The sequence below is a fragment of the Haliotis asinina genome, chromosome 9 (genome assembly GCF_037392515.1).
Source record: "Haliotis asinina isolate JCU_RB_2024 chromosome 9, JCU_Hal_asi_v2, whole genome shotgun sequence".
Lineage (NCBI taxonomy): Eukaryota > Metazoa > Mollusca > Gastropoda > Lepetellida > Haliotidae > Haliotis > Haliotis asinina.
Window position 1 is genome coordinate 12787464 of NC_090288.1, and position 23623 is coordinate 12811086.

General features: G+C 40.4%; 1 protein-coding gene across 2 annotated transcripts in view; it reads right to left on the bottom strand.

Annotated features, from left to right (window-relative positions):
- Positions 1-11133: 11133 nt before the first annotated feature.
- LOC137296043 (beta-1,3-galactosyltransferase 5-like) overlaps positions 11134-23623 on the bottom strand; it is a 70970-nt gene continuing 58480 nt past the window's right edge. The window contains exons 1-2 of one of the 2 annotated variants that reach the window (XM_067827687.1): positions 18968-19073; positions 11134-13411 (exon numbers count right to left, since the gene is read on the bottom strand). In XM_067827687.1, coding sequence (XP_067683788.1) covers positions 12118-13257 — 1140 coding nt within the window. In that variant the 5' untranslated portion in view covers positions 13258-13411; positions 18968-19073 and the 3' untranslated portion in view covers positions 11134-12117. Of the gene's footprint in view, positions 13412-18967; positions 19074-23623 lie in introns of those variants that run through there. The other variant, XM_067827686.1, reaches the window with a different exon arrangement.

Here is a 23623-nt window from a genome sequence, read left to right on the forward strand (position 1 = left end):
TCTGGACTAGAGTCGATTTTTTGTATACAGCTGTCTTACAGCCGTAGCAGTGCTGAGTGGAGCATCAAACATACCATACTTATGGTGTCGACATAATTGCACAATAGACTGCTTTTAGCAAAGATTCCCTATGGGAGTGGAAGGGTTTTGTCATTTCTGTTTACCACTTTCTATTTGAGACCTCATTAGCTGGTGTTATCATGATCACAACTTTAGCAAACCGCAAATATTCTGTAGGATATTGGTCTGTAATATACCATGGTATTTTCGCGTACAAGCATCAGCCAATACTACTCGCTATAACTGGACGTAAATTGTTTTAATGTCAGCATTCGGAATGGTTGCCATAATGAGGTCAATAATTCACTTTGGTTAATTTTAACTTGGCGCCTTTTAAATCGAAAATTCCTCTCTGGCAGCGGGAGTTCTTGAAGGGGAACGAAAATGGATATTTGACGAGATTATTAGGTGTCAATCTAATTGCTGGTTCCTGATATTTCTATTTGCCATTATAGACTGGTGTTTCTTGTGAACTCCGCCAAGGTGACATGAGAATACCCATTATTGAGAAATGCGGAGGAACAATTGTCTTCGATGGAAAGTTGCGGTAATTATCTGAATTGCTGAAGGAGGCACCATTAGTTGACACGGCTGAGCCTGAGTAAGATACGGTTGTTTTTGTGTATGCACGGACGCGGATACTTAAAAGAGAAGAAAATCGTCAGGAAGTCGTTGGTGAGGACTTCATTTTTGGTGTATTCTTATTGAATCACAATGTATTTTTTCAATTTTGCTTGAGATCAGGTCACGTCAATAAAAAAATAGTTTTCTTTAACACCTCACTCAGTAATATCCCAGTTGCGTGATTGAGATCTGATGGATAGACACCTCAGTCTGAAATTGAAAAGTGTAATACTATTGTTCTTAACATTAGTTATATCTACGTTTGCGTTTCTTTTGCTGTTCAGTTTACTTCCCAATGTTCCACCGACATAAAAGCGACATATTAATCAAGTCTCGAGAAACACTTTGAACAGTGACTGATCAAATGAACAAAAACTAAAAGTGCTTTATGGTTCAACTTCTTTATTATACAAGGTCACAACGTTTCGAGACAGATTCTAGTCTCTTCTTCACCTCACCTGAAGAAGAGACTAGAATCTGTCTCGAAACGTTGTGACCTTGTATAGTAAAGACGTTGAACCATAAAGCACTTTTAGTTTGATTCCTCCAACTTCTAAATGCCTTTGAAACAGCAAATGATCATACACGCAAATGACATGTCAGCCAAGTCAGCAAGCTTGACCACCCAATCTCGTCAGTGGCCTTCTACGGCAGACAAACCAATTTTAAACTGGGATCCCCTTTGATGGTCATGTGAAAATAGGAGATACTTACAACAGAAGCAGAGGAATCCAACAATTATCAAGTACTTCAATCTGCACATAATGAATGATAAACAGATTACGTCACTATGTCCAGTCTGGGACTATCTCAACAATTCCAAATATCCCACAGACGATGAATGGGCATCCATTGCTTTCTGTTTGAACTTTCTGACAGTCCGATCAAAGTGTCAGTCCAAACATCAGTTGGACACCTATATATACCTATCAGTGACCACAAATTATTTATCCATGCTCCAGTGACCTCTGTGTTAGGACGCATAATGATCGCGTGACGGTCTCTATTTAGTTTCTTAGAGAGAGTTGAAAAGGATTCGATACATTTCCATAACAGTAAAATAACGACCTTCAGCAGTTCCTGCGTGGACAAAATACAAACAGAATTAATACAGAACATTTATAGAATCTTTCCAACAAAGACAGACCTGGCTTTACCGACAATACCGTTCAGAAATATGGAAAAGGAATGTCTACATGTACGTTTCCAAGGGAAAGAATTGTATCATTTTCACTATGAATGTCCAGCCGGGGCCTATTTTGTGCACTTTGAAGAAGCTTCCGTTGATTTGAATTTTGAATTATTAACATTATACAATCCTTAACTTTTATTTTGCTTTGTGGATTTCATATTGAATTATTTCGGGAAAATAATGAGAGGTTTGTTTTTTATTGTTTCAGTTTTGAAGTACACACATAGCATTGTCAGCTGTGATGGTGCCTGATATTCGTATCATTTCTTTGTTAGATTAGCATATTCTGCCCCGTACCAAACACATGCAAAGGAAAGTCAATATATGGAAATACGTGGGACATTATTAATGTCACTGATGTGTCAAATACGGAAATGTCCTTTGCTGATGCCTTGAACGTTGTAGCTTTGATCCAACAACTTTCGAGAGGCAAGTCATATGATGTACTTTGAAATGTTTCGTAGAAGGAGATCTATATTTTGTATCCCCAAACTAACAATTGTATCTTTAGAATAAATGCCAAGGGAATGTTGATTACTGAACAGCCAGGTCGTCCTTTTTGTGGTACAGCTTTTTAGGCTGTTTATCAGAATCTTAATGTACAGTCAGTGAGTGAGTGAGTTAGTTTAGTTTTACGCCGCACTCAGCAATATTCCAGCTATATGGCGGCGGTCTGTAAATAATCGAGTCTGGACCAGTGATCAACAATATGAGCATCGATCTGTGCAACTGGGAACCGATGACATGTGTCAACCAAGTCAGCGAGCCTGACCACCCGATCCCGTTAGTCGCCTCTTACGACAAGCATAGTCGCCCTTTATGACAAGCATGGGTTGCCGAAGGCCTATTCTACCCCGGGACCTTCACGGGTCTTAATGTACAGATGCTAGATAAATAAGGCTGTTTCAGATATATATTGTATACTGAACAGAAAGAAAAACGCATGTTTCGAAAAAATGAAATCTCATAAAAGTAAGCGTTCATGTTTATGCCTTCTGTTTAAAAACTTGAAAAACGATAGAGTTGCGTTTCTTTTGCTGTTCAGTATATTTCTATTTTAGATTGGTATGTCATTGGTAGGGAATTAGGTACTAGTATTTCATCGTTATTGAAGTGAAGCAGACCTTCGATACATTTCTGACTTTACAAAATAACAGGCCATTTTGAACTAAGCAACATCTAAGCAACAACGATAATATTTATGTTTTATTACCATGACATGTTAAAATCTTTTCAGTACAAAACAATATTCCATGTAACAAAATTAATCGTATTTTACAAGGTCAGTCAAATGAACCGAACTGGCAAATATACGTCCATTCCGATTCATGCGGTCAAATAGCGTTAGTATATCGATGTCGTAAAATTCGTACAATGTGCCTGTTTCAATGGACAAAGAGAGAGGGATATAGGGCGTTTAAACGGAACGCTGTGGCATGGGTCGAGCACTGGCTCCCTCTATAGGCCCTCGGGAAGGGAGGCAGCCTCTCACTGACGACTACCCTTTCATGCATCAGACAAATTCTTTATTGGGTTTCTTTTATTTGCAGAGAAGTCAAACATGCTTGTTTACACCTGTTGGGAGTTGATTACAGGTAGTTACGAGTTATTCGGGTCATCTGAGGTCAAAACTTTAGGAAAACTCAGTCAGGTCGCTTCGGTCAGATTCCATTGATATTCTTGACCGTCCATGCTAATGGTTTGCAGACAAAATGCTCTGTATGCTTGTCGTAAGAGCTGAACATGTATCAGGTAGTCAAGAACATTGACTCACTTAATGTTCCAACAGTGTCGGTCGATACTCATGACATCAGTCGCTGGACTGCCTGGTCGATGCTGAGTTTTAAACAAGAAACAAATACTAAACAAACATACACACGGTTTTATATACATCACGGACACCTAGAACATCATTTAGTTATAGTTTGAATGAAAAATAAGTTGGTTTTAGAATGGTTAGTTCGCACCTTTTCGAAAGAACTACCTTCGCCAGGAACCTGCTTCACTGTGAGTGAGGGTGAGTGAGTGAGTGAGTGAGTGAGTGAAGGGGCGAAGGCTAACCAAAAGAGTACCCGACCCCGTGCTTCACTGATGTTTATTGTAGCTTTTCTTGCACAATGACGTGACTTGATCTGATGTAACTTGAATACTGTTCAAAATGGCGTTAAACACGACTCACTCACTCACTTGTGAGATTCTGTGTTCATAAAAAAATTCATAAAGACATTTTGATCGCGTTTTGCGGAGTTATTGAAATGCGCTCCGTCGGTGCGTCCGTCCGTCCGTGCACATTCGTCTTTGCCGGAGCAGAACTTCAAAAGAGTTCACTAATTCTTCACCAGACTCTCCACATAGATAGGTCTGGTTGTGCACTGGTGCCTTTTGGTAGTTTTGGAATGCGTGTGCCGGGTGTTGGTGTGTATATGGTACAGGTGTGTAAATGTATTTAGGGGAATGGTGGGGGGATCTAAACAAGAATATCAGATGTCCCCTTACAATGTACTTTACACCAGGCTTACACCACTCCGGGTAACTCTCGCCCACGTTTCACCTTCCGTATGAACCCCAGATCAACACATAATCGATCGAAATATGTACGTCTACGATCAAATGAAAGAATTCTAACGAAATACAGAACGGAACAACACAGTATTATGTGACAGAATATAATGTCCTTTACAAACAAGCAAACGTTCTTATCACCATTCACCATTCAGACAGCCATGGACAGTGTACTCATGGTCAGGCCATTTCATCTCGGACAAAGGTGTTTGTATGGACGGACTCCATACGACTTGATGACAGTCATGCTAAAAGGACGTATGAAGGGCCAGTTTGTATCGGACCAGGACCTGAGAGCCAAATGTTAATATTCGCCTTTCATCCGCCCATTCTACCTGTTTATGTGATTCATAGGAAGTGGTAACTGTTTGTTAGCTGTAGAATGTGTATTGAAATGTGTTTATGGATATATATTTATTAACTGCGCCTCAGCTATGTTGACCTGGAGCAAGCCAGTTACTGCTGGTTATTTTCGTATTCAAGAAGCATGGGACTTAAAGTATGTATGGACATTGAATGTCAGGTATTATTGAAGGTGCGTTATACTATTTCTGGAAGATGACAGGATATATTGTTTTGTATTACGTGATATGATTCATTTACGTATAATCATTTATCTGGAGGGGGATCGAACTTCACTCCGACCTTTCTGACACTTCAAGGCAAAAGAAGGAGTCAACTTTTAGAAAAATGTGACAAATGGATTGTGAAGGTGATGACGGTGAAGATCCTTGTGTCGTTTTATCCAAATTCCGTGACCGATGCTCATGATGCCTGGCCAGATTAGAAGATCATCTTTTCATTTACAGATCATCTTCACGTAGCTAGAATATTGCTGAATGTCTCGATATATAGTACGCATGCACACACGCGCACACACACACGTATCCCGATTATTGCTGCCGTTGGAGTTGTTACCCAAGTTAACAAACGTGGGCACTGTCCAGTGGATTCACGTGGATGCATGTGCGTGCGCGTGTGCGTGTGCGTGTGCGTGTGCATGTGAGTGTGCATGTGCGTGTGCGTGCTGTCTATGAGGTTCCCCTTTCCGCAAATGGATGCTCGTACTGTTAATCACTGGAGTGTCCAGTTCAGGCTTGATTAGTTTACAGACCACATAGCTGGAATAATGCTGAGTGCGGAATAAAACTAAACTCACTAACTGCCTGTCTGTTAAAATCCTCCTTCAGATACACTGACTCGTGACGACCACCCCTTGCTTTATTCCCTTCATTCCGAAAATCAGGCAGGGAAACAACAAATATTTGTGATGTATTTTTATTAGGTTCAAACCACATCATTAGGTCTCCGTAGACGCTGTTCCGCTCATCAGACCACGCATCAGGCACAGCACGTCATGACCTAGTAGTCACTTTTCTACCTCTAACAGGAGTGTGGGAGTGAGTGAGCTCCGTTTTACGCCGCTTTCAGCAATATTCCAGGAATAATACATTGGGAGACACCAGAAATGAGCTTCACGCACACATTGTACCCATGTGGAGAATCGAACCCGGGTCTTCGGCCGCTTTAATCACTCAGCTACCCCACCGCCCCTCTTTCGGGTGAGTGAGTTTAGCTTTACACCGCCTTTAGCAATATTCCAGAAATAACACTGCCAGGGACACCAGGAATGGGCTTCACACTCTGTATCCATGTCGGGAATCAAACCCAAACGGGCGCTTTAAACACCAAGCTACCCCACTGCCCCTCGTCTTTCAGGAATGGACTAGAGCTTACATGAAGAAGGATCGTAGATAGTGAATGGGTATGGAGACGCCTAGCATTATCCTCGTTTTGAAGGAATCCATTGTGGCGGTATTAATGACGTCAAGACGTCACGTACACCGGAAAATAGGCCACGCTTGCCCCGTTACTACCATGACATCAGATGTGAGGTGTGTCGTCTCCCAAAGAGAAAATGCCTTCGATGTAGTCGTAACTCGACTTAAACAAGGCGTGGGGATCACTTGTATATAATAAACATGATAAAGGTTATGTGGTGTAATAACGTGGCGATGAAGTTTGATCTACACTTGAGTTACCTGCCCTTGGTTCCTTAAAGGGGAAGGGGAAGCTACGATAATGGGGTAGAATAGGCCTTCAGCAACCCATGCTTGCCATAAAAGGCGACTATGCTTGTCGTAAGAGGCGACTAACGGGATCGGGTGGTCAGGCTCGCTGACTTGGTTCCCAATTGCGCAGATCGATGCTCATGTTGTTGACCACTGGAATGTCTGGTCCAGACTCGATTATTTACAGACCGTCGTCATATAGCAGGAATATTGGTCAGTGTGGCGAAACACTAAACTAACTCACTCACTCACTACGATAATCTAATAAGCCGTCAGAATACATGTATGGTTGAAACACTGCTTCTCGTGTCGTTAAATATCAGCTAAAAACACACAATTTGTTTATCATAATACCATCTCGTGCCACTAATGACTTTTTGTTTGTTTGTTTGTTTGTTTGTTTTGCTATTTAATACCTCGGTCAGCAGATTTCCATTGCTACTAATGAATACCTGCAGTGGCACCTAATGCATTTAGTGTAATGTAAACTGTACATGGAAATGCGAATGAAACACTGATAAAAAAAAAGAAAAATGTAACAGGCTTCGTCTTGAATGTATTATTTGATTATCCCCCGTCGTGATAATGCTGGATTGAACTTCTTGAACTGTATGAACTGTGCGAAGGACTAATGAAACTCCTTCCACGAAACAAACAACACGGACAATGAAATAAAAAGCTCTCCCATTGACTTTTAATAACAAAAGTATTGATTTGTCCTCATGACGGAGACAGACAATAATGACAGACAGATCAACTGGTTGAGTGAAGACAGCACTGACAACCGGAAGCACAACTTTGAAGTACCGATAGGCGCCGGATGTAGCATAACTGGGAGTAACGCTAGTAACACTACAGGGATAATCTCACACACCTTTCGGCGAATTTCAGCTTTTACTTTTACAAACACACGCCGAGGACGATAACACACGATAGGAGACAGGCAGGTGGCGCTACATTCAAGTCTTTCAGGATGTAATAAGAACCGGAGGAGCACGTCTGATCCTACCTGTCGTACTGTGTAAGGTGAGTCACCTACCATGGTTGGTCCCATTGTTTGATATGTCAACACAATCACAGGAATGTAAAGTTCAGAATAAAATATGAAACATAAACATAATAAATATTCAATACTTTAGTATCATATGGATCATCACGAACTATGAAATACTCTAGATCTATACAGTCAAACCTCTCCAATCCGAACGATACTGTTAACTGAAATCAAGAGGAATTACATAGTAATCTCAAGCATAAATCATGTTCAGCGTTTTGGCATCCACACGATAACATGTGATGTGTGGTATCCAGACAAACGGAGACCGGATTAACGAGGGTACACAGTCTGTAATATCAGTGAGGTACATAAGGTATCGCCATCAATATTTTTCTTTCAAAACATAAAAACTCTATCAGAAAAATACAGAAAATTGTGACCATATTTCATTGTGAAAATGAATAAGCCAATTCGTGTCGGTGATAGCTTTGATCTATTGACTCTCCATTATTCCATTATAACTTAATTGGGTTGGGTTAATAAATATATATACCCCTTCGGGTAACATCTAAATGACTGACATTCCCTACACAACTAAACCTCTTAATGTGTTGCTTTAGCTGGGTTTAAGTTTTGCCAATTATAGTTTACGGAGTTTATAATACTTACTGATGTACATGTATATTATATTACAAAACGCGTAATTTAAATGAACGCCTTATAATGTCGACAGGAGGGGAAAATGTGTGTGTGTGTGTGTGTGTGTGTGTGTGTGTGTGTGTGTGTGTGTGTGTGTGTGTGTGTGTGTGTGTGTGTGTGATTAACACAAAAAGTACTTCAATGTTTTACGGTCCATCTACTGGTGGCGGGGTGGCGCAATGGTTAAAGCGTTCATTCGTCACATGGAAGACCCAGGTTCGATCCCTTCTTCCATACTGTATGAAGCCGATGTTTTGTGTAGTAACGCAGTAATACTGTCGGAATATTAGTAAAACGGCGTAAAACCACACTCACTAACGAATTTACATTTCGGACGCAAGTGAACAGATGGTATAATTCCAACTCTGATAAATAATCGTTTCATGTATCTAGCTGCTGAAATATCGGTTTCATTCAAGTTTTAGTGCAGCTTAAACAAAAGAGTTACAACTGCATATAGTATATGGTTCCCGATGTCACTATGCCAACGCCTAATTCAAACATGGCCGCCTTACTCTCTTAGACAAGTGCTCGATATGCTACACTGTGTTTGACTAACACACCCCGACTAGATGTTCCGTTGGTCCAGGCAGCATCAATCTCTTAAGAATTTGTTCTCGTGAAAATCAGCCCATGGCAAGTCCATGTGTTCTGGCACTCTCGTGGTTTCGCATGAGCTGCACGAGATGTCACGAGAGTCCCTGACTGTGTTTCGTAAGTTGATGCGCTCATAAAATGCAAGACATTCGACATTATCGACATTACCGCTGACAAGCCAGTCCCTATTTTGTTATGTGTTTGATATCACAAACCTCAATCAGCGAGCTGATAAATAAATAAATAAATAAATAAATAAATAAATAAATAAATAAATAAATAAATAAATAAATAAATAAATAAATAAATAAATAAATAAATAAATAAATAAATAAATAAATAGGGACAAGTATCTGTTAACTGCCTTGTATGATCGGTCGCGGATATGATGATTCAGTCGCATTCAAGTAGTTAATTGTACATATTAAACTTCTAGTGTTACCTTCTGAGGGAAAATGGTGGTGGTTTACATTCTAACTTCCTTATGTGACATTGCCTCCAACCTAGGAAAATGTCGACCAGGGGAACATTTTTTTGTGTCATCATTGCGTACTAAATGCTAACATGAATCGATAAATAAATAAACTGTTTCAAATTAAACTATTCCTGTGTTACAATCAATACGTTTTGAAAACATTATTAAATGTCCTTCTTTCTAACCCGACTGTATGAGTGCATTAAACGATTTGAGGTAATATAATTGCTGTATTAAAATCACTGTAAACTACATCCTTATTTGTTAAGAGCGTCGTGTGTATTCTCTTCTGAATAAAAACAGATCAGTAGATTTAAAACTTGAGATTGTACTATCATTGCGATGAAATCAATGCTTCTTCAAAGCACATAAAATGATATTAACGTCTATTATTAATTACAAGCTAAGGTTACCTAGCATATCCAAATGTCGCCAATGTTTTCACACTAAAAACCAGTAAATGAATCGAGCAGTTAAACGTTCATAACAATTAAGAATTAAATTTAACAATTTTCAATAATTAAAACCTCGAGGCGAACAATTTCCAGACAAAGAACACCATATGGCATATAAACCACAATATAATATTGCTCCGTACATTACAAATTGTCGCACGCGGTGTTGTCGGTGTTAGTCGAACTACTTAAAGAGTGCTGCGGTAGCCATAACCCTGTGGGGTTCACCTGACTGATAATTTTCGGCCAGTAGAGGACGCAAGAGTCGATTTAATGAACTGTTGCATTAAGTTCATTTGAACTTTTTAATTCGAAATAGCAATCTAAATACGTATTTTTAAAAACAGATTATAGGTTAGCCTCGATTGTTGATAAATAAATGCATTTATAAATAAAAATATTTATTTTATATAGAAGTGTGGTGTGACGTAGTGTTACAGTTAAAGTTACAGCACCCTGCTTCAAAAGATAAGTATCTTAGCGACAACGTTCACTCACGCAGAGAATGCTGAGTTAGCGGGATCTAGTTTAAGTGAGTGAGTGAGCTTAGTTTTAAGCCGCATTTAGCAATATTCCAGCAATATCACGGCGGGGGACACCAGGAAATGGGCTTCACGCATTGTACCCATGTGGGGAACCGAACCCGTGTCTTCGGCGCGACGAACGAAGGCGTTAACCACTAGGCTACCCCACCGCCCCGGATCTAGTTTAAGGAAAATGGTGTTCTCGTTTCGTTTACCCGTTAGGTTAGTATTAGCGATACGGCAAATCGCCTGAAAGCAATTTGAGGATATGTAAGGGCTGACCGTCTTTTTCATAAAAATATACCATTAATTATTACACCGCACGCATTTCCGTTTTTGGAGATAACATATGTCATCATAAAGTATACTCGCATTGCAAAAAACATACATTTCCATTTTAACATCACCGACCTAACGAGGTAGGTGTAATGAACAACGACGTGCTTATTGTACGAGTATAGCGTACGGTTTCATTCATTGGACAAATTAGGATTAACGGCATTCAAGAATAGCAAAACAAATAAAATAAAACTACCAACAGGCAATATTTTTGGAATGCAGTGGCTCTGTGAAAATCGCCCTCGAAAATGATGAAGATAAACGTTTTTTCACGTCCCAAACCTAAATGGTGCGTTTACGGAGATGGATGTAGTGGACATTTATTCGCCATAACCATATGATGATTATGATTATGATCATTTTGAAGAAACCCAAACATAAAAATATTAACAGTAACAATACAAATACAAAAAAACCCACACCCGTTGATGTCCGACACAAGGGAGCATTCTCACGGGTAGATGGAGACAGGAGTATTATTTTCAGGATCTCTCGATGGAATGTCAAACGGAATGTAAAAACATAAAAAAACAGATATGGTATATATCATTTACATTAATTTACATAATAACATGACTTCAGTGATGACGTGTACAAATACATAATGAGCGGGACCACTCGACTCCTCTATTCGCCTTTTACGACAAGCATGGGTCGTAATTCTAACCCTGATCTTCACGTGTACCATGGGAAAGGAAAGCGAGTGGGGGATCTTATTTCAGACTAAGGACACAACTTCTGACACTTCTTCGAGACACACATGTTCTATTAAAGGCGACTCAAAAATATCAAAACCCAAACTCTGCTTGACATCCATTGTGTTCAACAAAAACTCTTTTAGCAAAACCTTCGTCGAAATATTACCCATTGTTTTGAGGACCTCAGATATTCAATGCAACTATATATATAGAACATGAAAAAAATAAATTAATAATACATTCAGCAAACCCTAACTGTGTATGGAATGGCCCCGTCATTTTGTATTTGAAAATGCGAATGCGTTTCAAATGCTATTCCATTTATAAAAGGTATTCATCTTACAAAGATTTCTGGCCCGTACAGGCTTCCGTAATACAGCACAACGCATAAACATTAAGCCCAAGAGTAGATCATTTTCGGAACCGTAACGCCTATGGATCATACACGCTTCCGTAGCATTAACACAGACGCCTCTGTAACGTGGAACTAACGTCATCCGTCTTAGCTAAGCAGTGACTACTGGCAACCTGGGCATACAGGTAAGTCTTATGTACAAACGTTTCAGGGAGAAACCATTTCATATGCGAACGAGGGGAAGAGACCTGGCGAATTTTGTTTTTCAAGATATTGATACATTTCATTGAAAATTTCATAGGTCAATGCTCGGACTGAGCCAACTTTTCAGAAACAAGCCTTTTCAAAATTAGAAAATGAAGTACCTAAAACAGATATTAAGTATTTTGGGGTAAATAACCGGTTCCCTTCCCTTATGGAATGGTCGGTCCCGAAATGTCTTTTGGCTCTGCGTCGGTAAGACTGCCTTCATACAGACTGCGTGGAGGACGACTTAAACGGGTGGGAAACAGAACCACTTAATGACATTTTGTGTAAGTGTTTCATTGTCATGTTTCTCCAGAGCTGATACATCGTTCTCAGTTTGTGGACATGGAAAAATACAAGATTGTTTTCTTTATCGTTGTTGAACTTGTCCACCACAACTCCAGGGTTGAGAATATACGCTTGGTTATACCGCCGATGTGTGAGGTTCAGCCTCTGAATCAACATACCCGTAATATAATAATCGTCTACCCAGAAAAACGGGGTTGTCATTGACGCCCTGTACATCCCGTCCACTACGTCTGCGCTCATTAGATACGCAGAACCGGAACAATATGGCGGAAAGTAGTCCTCCGGGAAATCTTCTTTCGGAATGTACCATTTGGATCTCTTGTCCCTCATGACTTTCATACGAATCCATTGATTACACACAATCAAGCCTTTAGCCCCGTAGGCTTTCTGAACAGTGGATTTGATAAACTCTATAAACTTGTGGAAATTGACTAGAATATCGTCATCGGTTTTGAGGACAAACTTAGCATTGGGGCAATAGGAAGACACCCACTTTATTCCTGCAATAGCTTTATGGGTTAAGTTCCTGTAGCTGTCGACGAAGCTCTCTTGCACGATGTCACCGTATCTGTTTGCTTCCATGTCCACCATGTTCATCACGTATGCCTCTGAAACCGTTCCCATTATGAAAACGACTCTGACATTATGGCGTTTGAGGATAGGTTGGTTCCCCCAAGTTTCCCGTATCGTCTGCCTCTTTTTGAAATTGGCGGGAGCTGAGTGAACGTAAGTCACAAGGAACACTTCCTGTCCTGCGCACTGCGTGACAGGGTTGATACGATATTCGAACGAATGAGGGTTCGCAGATTTATGTTGATGTCCGTCCGTCCGGTCATCTTCTACTGCCGTGGTAGACCTGGTAGTGTGCTTCGGAAGTGACGTCATGATGTCCTCCCGACGAATAGGCTCGATGTCATAAACCTCCATAGGAAGTATTATTTCATCGGAAGTGACGTCACTGTTTGTCCCTAGTTGGAAGATCATGATGGCAGATACGAGGATGAGGATTAGAAGGGTCGTATACCTGAACACAGTAGATAACCGAGGAAACATTCTCTCGGGAGCGTCATCGGGGACGGGAGGTTCTTCACCGGGGTCACGCGCAGCCTCGCTTTCACCCTATGTCATCCAACATGGCGTTTACACCACCTTTCGTCGATACAGCAACTCTCAACACAGCTGATCTCTCATTTCTTCAACGACTGATCTGAAAGACGATAGAGTATTGTCATATTATTTAAACCCAGTATTAACGATGAGGCGATTTAATTTCCGAGTTCACACATGTCTCTGTCTCTCTCACCACCACACATGAGTACAATGTGTAAAGTTGATAATAATACTGCGGGAATACTGCTAGAAGCGGCGTACAACTATACCTACTCACTAACACACAGTTATTACACAAGTTGGCAGATATGGTTCACAAGTCCGATTAGTTCAGGACAAGCAATACTTCGTGTAACCCCATCTTTAGCACTGTAGTGCCACATTACAGGGATTTACTGCTAACGCCCCGTGTCGATATTGCTCAACTTCAACTCATTGACATACTCAAAGCGGATTCAATTTCAACTTCCTTGTATCATTTCTATGAAATGTTTGTTCACAGATAAACTTGGGTGAGCTCGGCTGATGACTAATTTTAAATATCGTGCAGGTTTTATGAGAAAATTTGAATGGATGCAAACGGGAAACGCACACAAGAGATATGGTTAGCGTCAGCTAGGGAAACTTAATTGAAAAAAGGGTTTATAACGTATCAGGTTTCAAATGTGAATAATTGACATGTTGGGACGGTTCTACAGAAATGATCGCCTGTTTGAAAGAGGAAACTGCCACCCACAACTTCCCTGCACCAGTCCCCGCAATTCACTTTTACTTAACATTGTTTGGAGTGAGTGAGTTTAGTTTTACGCCGCACGCGACAATATTACAGCTATATGGCGGCGGTGTGTTAACAACATCGTTGCCTGTCCGCCGTCGCATGACGGGTATTTTACTCTTTGGCTTCAGTGTTTTTGTTTATCGTCGAATTATTCCATCTATGTGGCGGTGGACTGTTAATAATAGACAGTCCAGTGATCATGAGGTCGATTCACGCAGTCGGGAACCGAATACACGTGTTAACCAAGTCAACGAGCCTGACCACCCGATCCCGTTAGTCTCCTCTTACGACTAACACTCATGCGACAGTCTACAACGACGAAGAGCTGTGTGTGTGTGTGTGTGGGGGGGGGGGGGGGGGGGGGGAACTGTTATAGACATGTTAATCTGTACTCCACCAACTGTCAAAATGACGTTATTTCAAAGCAAATAATCACCGTGACAAACATTCCACTCCAAACATTCCTCAACAAAAATAAATGTCAGCACCTACATGGCAGTGTTTATTTATCACGAAAACGTTGACGAGTCGAAAAACTAATTGCAGTCCGTTGCCCTCCATTCAAATTAACCGTTGCTAAAGGCAATGAAAATATTCGTACATCACAATATGTTACCCATGTTCTCGAATATGATATTTGTGTTTTTCAGGGATAGGCACAATGTGATTATTGGTACAATGTGCAGGTACATATCTGGTGTCCTGCGCCGTGATATTGCTAAACGGCTTAAAACTACATTCTCCGCACTGAAGACCCTGTGTGTGTGTGCGTGTGTGTGTATGTGTATGTGCGTGTGTGCGTGTGTGCGTGTGTGCGTGTGTGTGCCTCTCTCCCTGGCTCCCTCTCTCACTGTGGATTCCCCAGATGGGTACAATGTGTAAAGTCGATTTCTGTTGTCCCTGCATCTATACTTACTCACTAACACACAGTTGTTATACAAGTTGAGCTCAAGTGGTACTTTTAAAAGATGCGTATGGATTGTATATTATTCCGCATCAATAAAAAAGCAAACGTTCCAGTTTCATTCGATTGTATGAGGAGAATGTAACCTGTCCCAGCTGCAACCGTAACGCTACAACGATCTTAAGTACCGTCACTTTAATGCTATGGCCGAATTGTGGAACGAGCTCATGGATTTACGTACCCAATATTGCACCCTAAAGATTGAAAATATATAATATTCACTGAGTCCTAAAAAAAACAAAACAAAAAAACACACACAAGATTGACTGATTGGTTACATGTATGTAATATCCATGTCATGTTTGTTTTCTGATACGAAAAGACTTAATATTTTTATTTCAATCAATCACGTTCTTTTGAATCAGTCAAGGTCCCTTCTGCGATAAACATACAACGTACCTACTGCGGGTACAGTTGTCCCCCACTTAAATGGACACCTAAGACAGTTAACATCAATCTCAAACCCCAGGGAACAATCAGGAATCGATTTGATTGGTGATGAAGATTACATGGACGGATGAACAAAATTCAGAGATAACGCAAACCCGTGAAGATCCGGGTTAGAATCGATCTTCAGCAACCCACGATTATCGTAAGTGGCGACTAACGGGGTCGGGAGGTCAGGTTGGTTGACACATATCGTATACCAATTGCGTAGATGTATACTCATGGTGTTGATCACCGGATTGTCGATTATTAACAAGACCACCGTCGTATTGATGGAATAATTCGGCGTTAAACAAACAAACTAAAGCCAAAGAGTATAATACCCATCATGCGACGGCGCACAGGCAATAAACCAATTAAGACTTCATGATAAGTAAACATTCACGTAAATGGTAAGTCCTTTAGCAGCGTGCTAATATCCGTCCTACGTCAATTGGTTAAGTGGAGCAGCCCTAAAACCTGGATAAAATGCATAAAATACTTGGATTCCTTAAATTTTCATTCAAATTCTTCAAAATGTTTCGTAAACACATGACATCTTTGCGATGTAAATTTTTCAAGACGGTAATGTAAGCCCGATTATGATGCCCAGTGTCTGTAGTGTTTCAATCAGGTCGTTGTACAACCAATGCTAGCTAAAACTGTCCCGGATTATGTCTTGATTCGGAATTATTGAATCTGGAAATCAGGTGTTTAGATTTACAAAATAGCATCTGTGTTTTAGAACGAGACTTTTCAGTTGTGTATTGATCCGTGTATACTGTGTTTCCTTAAAAGGTTGCGATGTGAACTGTATCTAACATATTATATATGTATATATGGCCGTTCGGATTTACTTAATATAGAATCAATACTGACACCTGCCCGCAACAGCAGTATTAAGCAAACGTATGTAGGTAAGTAACAGCCTGATTTACATAGGTAAATCACCCACATGTATTTACATTGATAACTCACCCGCCTGTATTTACATCGATAACTCACCCACCCGTAGTTACATAGACAACACATCCACCTGTTTTTACAGACATAACTCACATATCTTTATTTACATCGAAAAACACCCCGATGTATTTGCATCGATGACTCACCCACCCGGATTTACATAGGCAACTCACATATTTGTATTTACATGCATAACTCACCCATGTGTATTTACATACATAACTCAACCATGTGTATTTACATACATAACTCAACCACCTGTATTTACACGCAAAACTCAACTGTATTTACATATTTAACTCCCATCGTCCTGTACATAAGTGCTCACCCGCCTGTATTTATCCACAAAGGTAAAATGCCCGACACAAAGCAAGCTCAGTACCTGTTCACTGAGGTGATCCTAAAGACACATAGAGGATGATCCAACCAGACAGTCAGCGAGTCATCATAAACGCGATGCTAGAAGTACCCTAACTCTCTATGTACACTCGGCAAATCTAACAACCAACATGTCTCCGCCCTAATACAACCACTGCAATCCCACTGAGTGCGAAAACATCACCATTCCGTTTCTTATTTGGGTCTACTTTTTATTACCCAAAACCCTTTTAATGTTTGCAGGGAAAAGCTCTCCCACGTTAAATGGTTCGGCTTGGGACCTCCGTTGCACCTGAATACTTAAACGCAGTAACGAAGTGGTAATTGGGTTTTTTTTCGTTTTTTTTTTGTTCCAGTACTATTATTGAAATGATCACACGCAGGAATACCGAGAAGAGACGTCTGACTCAGACATGAAATTTTAACACGCTAAAATGTATGCTTGGGTACTTTGTCACAAAACCTCTATGCAACGTTCAGAGAAACATCGACCCTTTTATGGCATAGATTCGGATGCCGATCGACATCGACAAAAACGCGACGCTCACTGATTGCGTTGATGGATTCTTTTGGTACATTTTTTAAACATTCACAAGCCCATTTTTGTGTTTTAATGGAAAATGTTGTTTGTCCTTTGCGTGATATACGAACTCGTGGATTAGAAAACAATAGTATCGGACACACTTAAATAGAGTGCAACATTAAGGTGAAACACCACATTTAGTGCTTATGAAGTACAGGCCACAACAACGGATTGTACTGGCTAAATGGCTGAATATAGTTTTACGCCGCTTTAAGCAACACGTCAGCAATATCTCAGCAGGAACACCAGAAATGGGCTTTATACATTGTATACCCATGTGAGGAATCGAACCCGGGTCTTCAGCTTGACGAGGAACGCTTTAACCACAAGGCCACCATGGAAAGGAATTCTATAATAAACTGTTATCTTATGTTTAGAAGTCGAAAAATCGAATGGCGTTAAATTATTTTTCATAAAATATCTGATGACAACGTTCACGTTAAATAATTATATCGTTAAAGTTTTGAAATAAGTTTGTAGGGACGTATTTCCTCAGTTTAACAACCTAAAAATCACAACTTTACAAATCTAGACAATGAAACACGACAATAATTTTGTGTGGAGTTTAACTGGAGACATATCACTTGCATAACAACATCTAAGAACATCGGATACGGAAGGAAATAGAGAAAATCCCGTCCCGAGGCCAAATTTAGCATGCTAAAAATAGATAGAATCAATTTGCTATCTTTTCGGTGATAACAAGTGTCAGGTTTTCCTATATTGTGCATTTTTAACTACATCTGATAATAAAACACTACGGAGGGAACGTTGAGTCTGTTGAATACAAATAATCAGTAAAATGTTTTGATATTTGCTTTACGATTTATCATACGTAAGTTGCATGTCTCGATGGATTTCTAGCCATATTACCATAGCCAGTGATTATGTTCAATCATATTTTTTTATAAAAATGATCGATACAAGCTCTCATATAACTCGGGCACTGCTTGTGTTGATGTATTTATCAGTAATTGTGTTATTAAAAATGCAGAAATATAAAGGCAGGTACCAGGAAGGGTTTTATACAAGTATGTAGCACCGACTTTGGATTCGAATCCACAGTCACAGTCACAGTCGCAAACATACACGTGCACACGCACTGAATAGACACATATGTGTGTCATATACATTCTAGCCATGTGTTAGTGTGCTAGAAATCTATCACACATACATACATAGACACATTTATCTACTCCAGTACAAATACTAATACACCATATATAAAACACGTACACGCACACACACACACACACACACACACAGAGAGAGAGAGAGAGAGAGAGAGACAGACAGACACACAGAGTCGTATTATGCCATATACAAACACTAGAATATATCTGAGACACATTTGTCTCCTCGTGCGGTTTTTACCAACCACGCCAAGATAAATATGAAATATGTATACTCCCGAATTCACCACCAACTCCAGAGCATAGCTGAAATATGTATATATATTCAGAAAGTACCCACCCACTCCGTATTGAATATAAACAACTCATCTTCACCGATAACCACCCATTCAACGTAATATGACAGATGAAAAACATATACTCACAAGAACGCGAAGTCACAACTCACGCAAATCACTTCCAGCTTGAAAACCCAAGCCCGCAGCCACACATCCAACACTGAAACGCCCATGTATTTTATCTTTAAGGAAATACTCATCCGCAAAAAAACCCCCACAAAACATCAGCGACCCATTTGGACAGCAACTGGTTCCAGATTAGTCTTCGCGTACACAGGACGTATGAGAAACCAGCCCTGAGGATAATCGACAGTTAAATATCTCCTAGGCTACCGTTCTGTCTTCAATGTCCTACTAATTAACACGGTACGAGTGACGTTCGGTTTTGTCACATTTGTCGGAGTTTAGTCACATTTGTAACTTCCGAGAGCAAAGGGAAACCGAGAACCGGTTTCAATGTGCTGTTAACTGGGAGCGGAAATTCATGAATGAAAACGTAATCCGGATTGACAAATGTGAACCGGTTTTAATGAGCCGGGTCTGATGTCATCTCGCAGTTCGGCTGTTTCTCGCAGTTCGGCAAATTATAAAGATCAATACTTTAGGTACTATGGTAAAGGTCGCGCCCGTTGTGACCAGATGAGAGGAAAAGAGAGTGAAAACGGCATTATTCTTCAACATTTCAATAATTATTTCGTCTCATGGCTATTTTGATCCAGTGAGCTGTGATCCCGGTGGAGAACCTGGGCATAAACTACGGTTATAACGACCCCAAAGGAACAACTACGGTTAGTTCGTTTCTAACAGTAGTTCGCCATAAGCACTTCGAATAAAATATATAGATCCGACTGCTCGTCATGTTCTGTTTGTGCATCAGACAACTTGATATATTTCATTATGTACATCAGACAACACGAATACATTCCTTTATCAAACTCGGCACAACAAAACTGAAATCGAACTCTAATTATACAATCTGCACTCTGTAACTCGAGAACACATGATGTTAACATTATTATTCTGTGTTCTACCTGTACCTCCTGTAAAAGTAACTAAATATATATATATATAAGTTCAACACAATCTGGGGTCCGTTTCACAAAACTCTCGCATGCCTCGTAACTTTCCTTGTAGCACTCGTCCCTCCTATACTGTAACAAAGGAGGTACGAATGTTACACGGAAAGTTGCAAAACTCTCGTAAACCTAAGATCTCGTAACTTTCCTCGTAGCATTCGTACCTCCTATGTTACAGTATAGGAATGATGGGTGTTACGAGGAAAGTTACGAGATCTTAGGCTTACGTGACAGTATGTTACAGGCTAGGAAGGACGAGTGCTACGAGGAAAGTTACGAGATCTTAGGCTTACGTGACAGTATGTTACAGCACAGGAAGGACGAGTGCTACGAGGAAAGTTACGAGATTTTAGACTTACGTGACAGTGTGTTACAGCATAGGAAGGACGAGTGATATGAGGAAAGTTACGAGATTTTAGGCTTACGTGACAGTATGTTACAGCATAGGAAGGACGAGTGCTACGAGGAAAGTTACGAGATTTTAGGCTTACGTGACAGTATGTTACAGCATAGGAAGGACGAGTGCTACGAGGAAAGTTACGAGATCTTAGACTTACGTGACAGTATGTTACAGCATAGGAAGGACGAGTGCTACGAGGAAAGTTACGAGATCTTAGGCTTACGTGACAGTATGTTACAGTATAGGAAGGACGAGTGCTACGAGGAAAGTTACGAGATCTTAGACTTACCTGACAGTATGTTACAGCAAAGGAAGGACGAGTGCTACGAGGAAAGTTACGAGATCTTAGGCTTACGTGACAGTATGTTGCAGGATAGGAAGGAAGAGTGCTACGAGGAAAGTTACGAGATCTTAGGCTTACGTGACAGTATGTTACAGCATAGGAAGGACGAGTGCTACGAGGAAAGTTACGAGATCTTAGACTTACGTGACAGTATGTTACAGGATAGGATGGACGAGTGCTACGAGGAAACTTACGAGATCTTAGACTTACGTGACAGTATGTTACAGCATAGGAAGGACGAGTGCTACGAGGAAAGTTACGAGATCTTAGACTTACGTGACAGTATGTTACAGTATAAGTAGGACGAGTGGTACTAGGAAAGTTACGAGATTTTAGGCTTACGTGACAGTATGTTACAGCATAGGAAGGACGAGTGCTACGAGGAAAGTTACGAGATCTTAGGCTTACGTGACAGTATGTTACAGTATAGGAAGGACGAGTGCTACGAGGAAAGTTACGAGATCTTAGGCTTACGTGACAGTATGTTACAGCATAGGAAGGATGTGTGCTACGAGAAAAGTTACGAGATTTCAGACTTACCTGACAGTATGTTACAGCATAGGAAGGACGAGTGCTACGAGGAAAGTTACGAGATCTTAGGCTTACGTGACAGTATGTTACAGCATAGGAAGGACGAGTGCTACGAGGAAAGTTACGAGATCTTAGGCTTACGTGACAGTATGTTACAGCATAGGAAGGACGAGTGCTACGAGGAAAGTTACGAGATCTTAGGCTTACGTGACAGTATGTTACAGTATAGGAAGGACGAGTGCTACGAGGAAAGTTACGAGATCTTAGACTTACCTGACAGTATGTTACAGTATAGGAAGGACGAGTGCTACGAGGAAAGTTACGAGATCTTAGGCTTACGTGACAGTATGTTACAGCATAGGAAGGACGAGTGCTACGAGGAAAGTTACGAGATCTTAGACTTACCTGATAGTATGTTACAGTATAGGAAGGACGAGTGCTACGAGGAAAGTTACGAGATCTTAGACTTACCTGACAGTATGTTACAGTATAGGAAGGACGAGTGCTACGAGGAAAGTTACGAGATCTTAGGCTTACGTGACAGTATGTTACAGTATAGGAAGGACGAGTGCTACGAGGAAAGTTACGAGATCTTAGGTTTACGAGCGTTTTGTGAAACGGGGCCCAGATAAGTAAAAAACCCTCCAACACTGTACAATATGTAATTTGCCTGAAAAGATCTGGGTTAGAACAGGTCTTCAGCAACCCATGCTTGTCCTAAGAGGTGACTAACGGGATCGATTGGTCAGACTTGCTGACTTGGTTGACACATGTCATAGTATCCCACTTGAGTAGATCGATGCTCATGCTGTTGGTCACTGGATTGTCTGGTCCAGACAGATCGCCGCCATAGAGCACGGATATGACTGCGTGCGGCTTAAAACTAAACTTACTCACTCCAAAAAAGTCACGTAAAATCGAACTTAGGGATTTGGTACAGAGAAGGCTAATTGTTGGTGGCAGTTGCCACTTTTCAACATGGGATCATTTTTTAAAATGAGTGCGCCGTCAAACAAACAAACAAACAAATAAAGACTATTGTTACATTACATCAAAAACAGCATTAGTAACTTTAATGAAACAGTATTATTATTTTGTAGCGCTTTGAGCACCCACTTTGTGGTTGAATTTAGCACTATGTAAATTTTCAGCATTACTATTACTATCATCATCAAGCACACTTTCCGTAAAGATGACATATAATATAAATAGTTGCATAGTGCTTTTATCGGTGTGCGATAAAAATGCCAGGAATGTTTTGTTTTTCAACACTTAAAACACGTAGCAGTGTCTATTTTTTCAAAAGACTTGATAATTCGTTCTTGAGTTTCCACAAGCGGATAGAAAACATAATATTCTACTTTTCTCTTTGATTTCCTAACAGTTACTGTAGGTTGACAAAGCGCCGACTTTCCTCCGCAGTGTTCACCTTTCAGATCTTATGGAAATGTGCGTCAGAAAGAGCATGCAGGGGTTTAAAGTCAACACACATGCACGGACAATACAATTACGCAATATTGTCCCTTCATAAAGTCAAGCACGACATAAGCCAACACATGCAGATAATCAACAACTGTCCACAAAGAATACACTAGGATGACTCAACGCTAATGTAACCTTAACTCTCATTCTTTAACATTGCACTAAGGTTACCTTAGCGACATACGATCACCTTAGTGCTTTGTGAAAGGAGGCCCCGAGGGTAATGAAGCGAATATAACAAGCCATTAGACACCTACATCGCACAGACATTGTAAAGACTGCCATTGTTGTCAAATATGCGACCGGCGCTAATAACACTGTGACAATAATAATGAAAATATCAATACTGACGTCATTATATATGATGAGTCCTTAACAGCATCAGTGGTAAACGCAGAGACTATTGATGCTGTTCCTCTGCATGATGGTTAGGGTGGTGGTGATAAGTCTTTTCATAATGCGTCGTGTATTCAGTTCAATTCAATTCAATCCATGTCGTTGCGTATGACGCTGTTTGAAAAGCACCTGATGTTTGGACGGAATAAATAATGGATGCGCATCGCAATCTAAACAAGGTATTTAATATACACAACAGATACAGCTTATAGCTATCCCACTGTTCGGGACCACGAGAACAAAGCGAAGATCCAAAACTCTAGAATTCGGCAGCTTGTAGCAACGCAATGTCAGTATAGCAATAACGACGTTTTCAGTACCTGTGGGGATCAGATTGTCAGCCAGTGCTTTCTGCAAGAGGTGATCTGGTGGTCAGGCTTGCTGACTTGATTGACACGTCATCGCATCCCATATGCGTGATGTCAATCACTGGTTCGTTTGGACCAGACTCGATTGTTTACAGAGTACTTTCATATAGCTGGAATATTGCTGAGTCAGGTCTAAACATCAGGCAC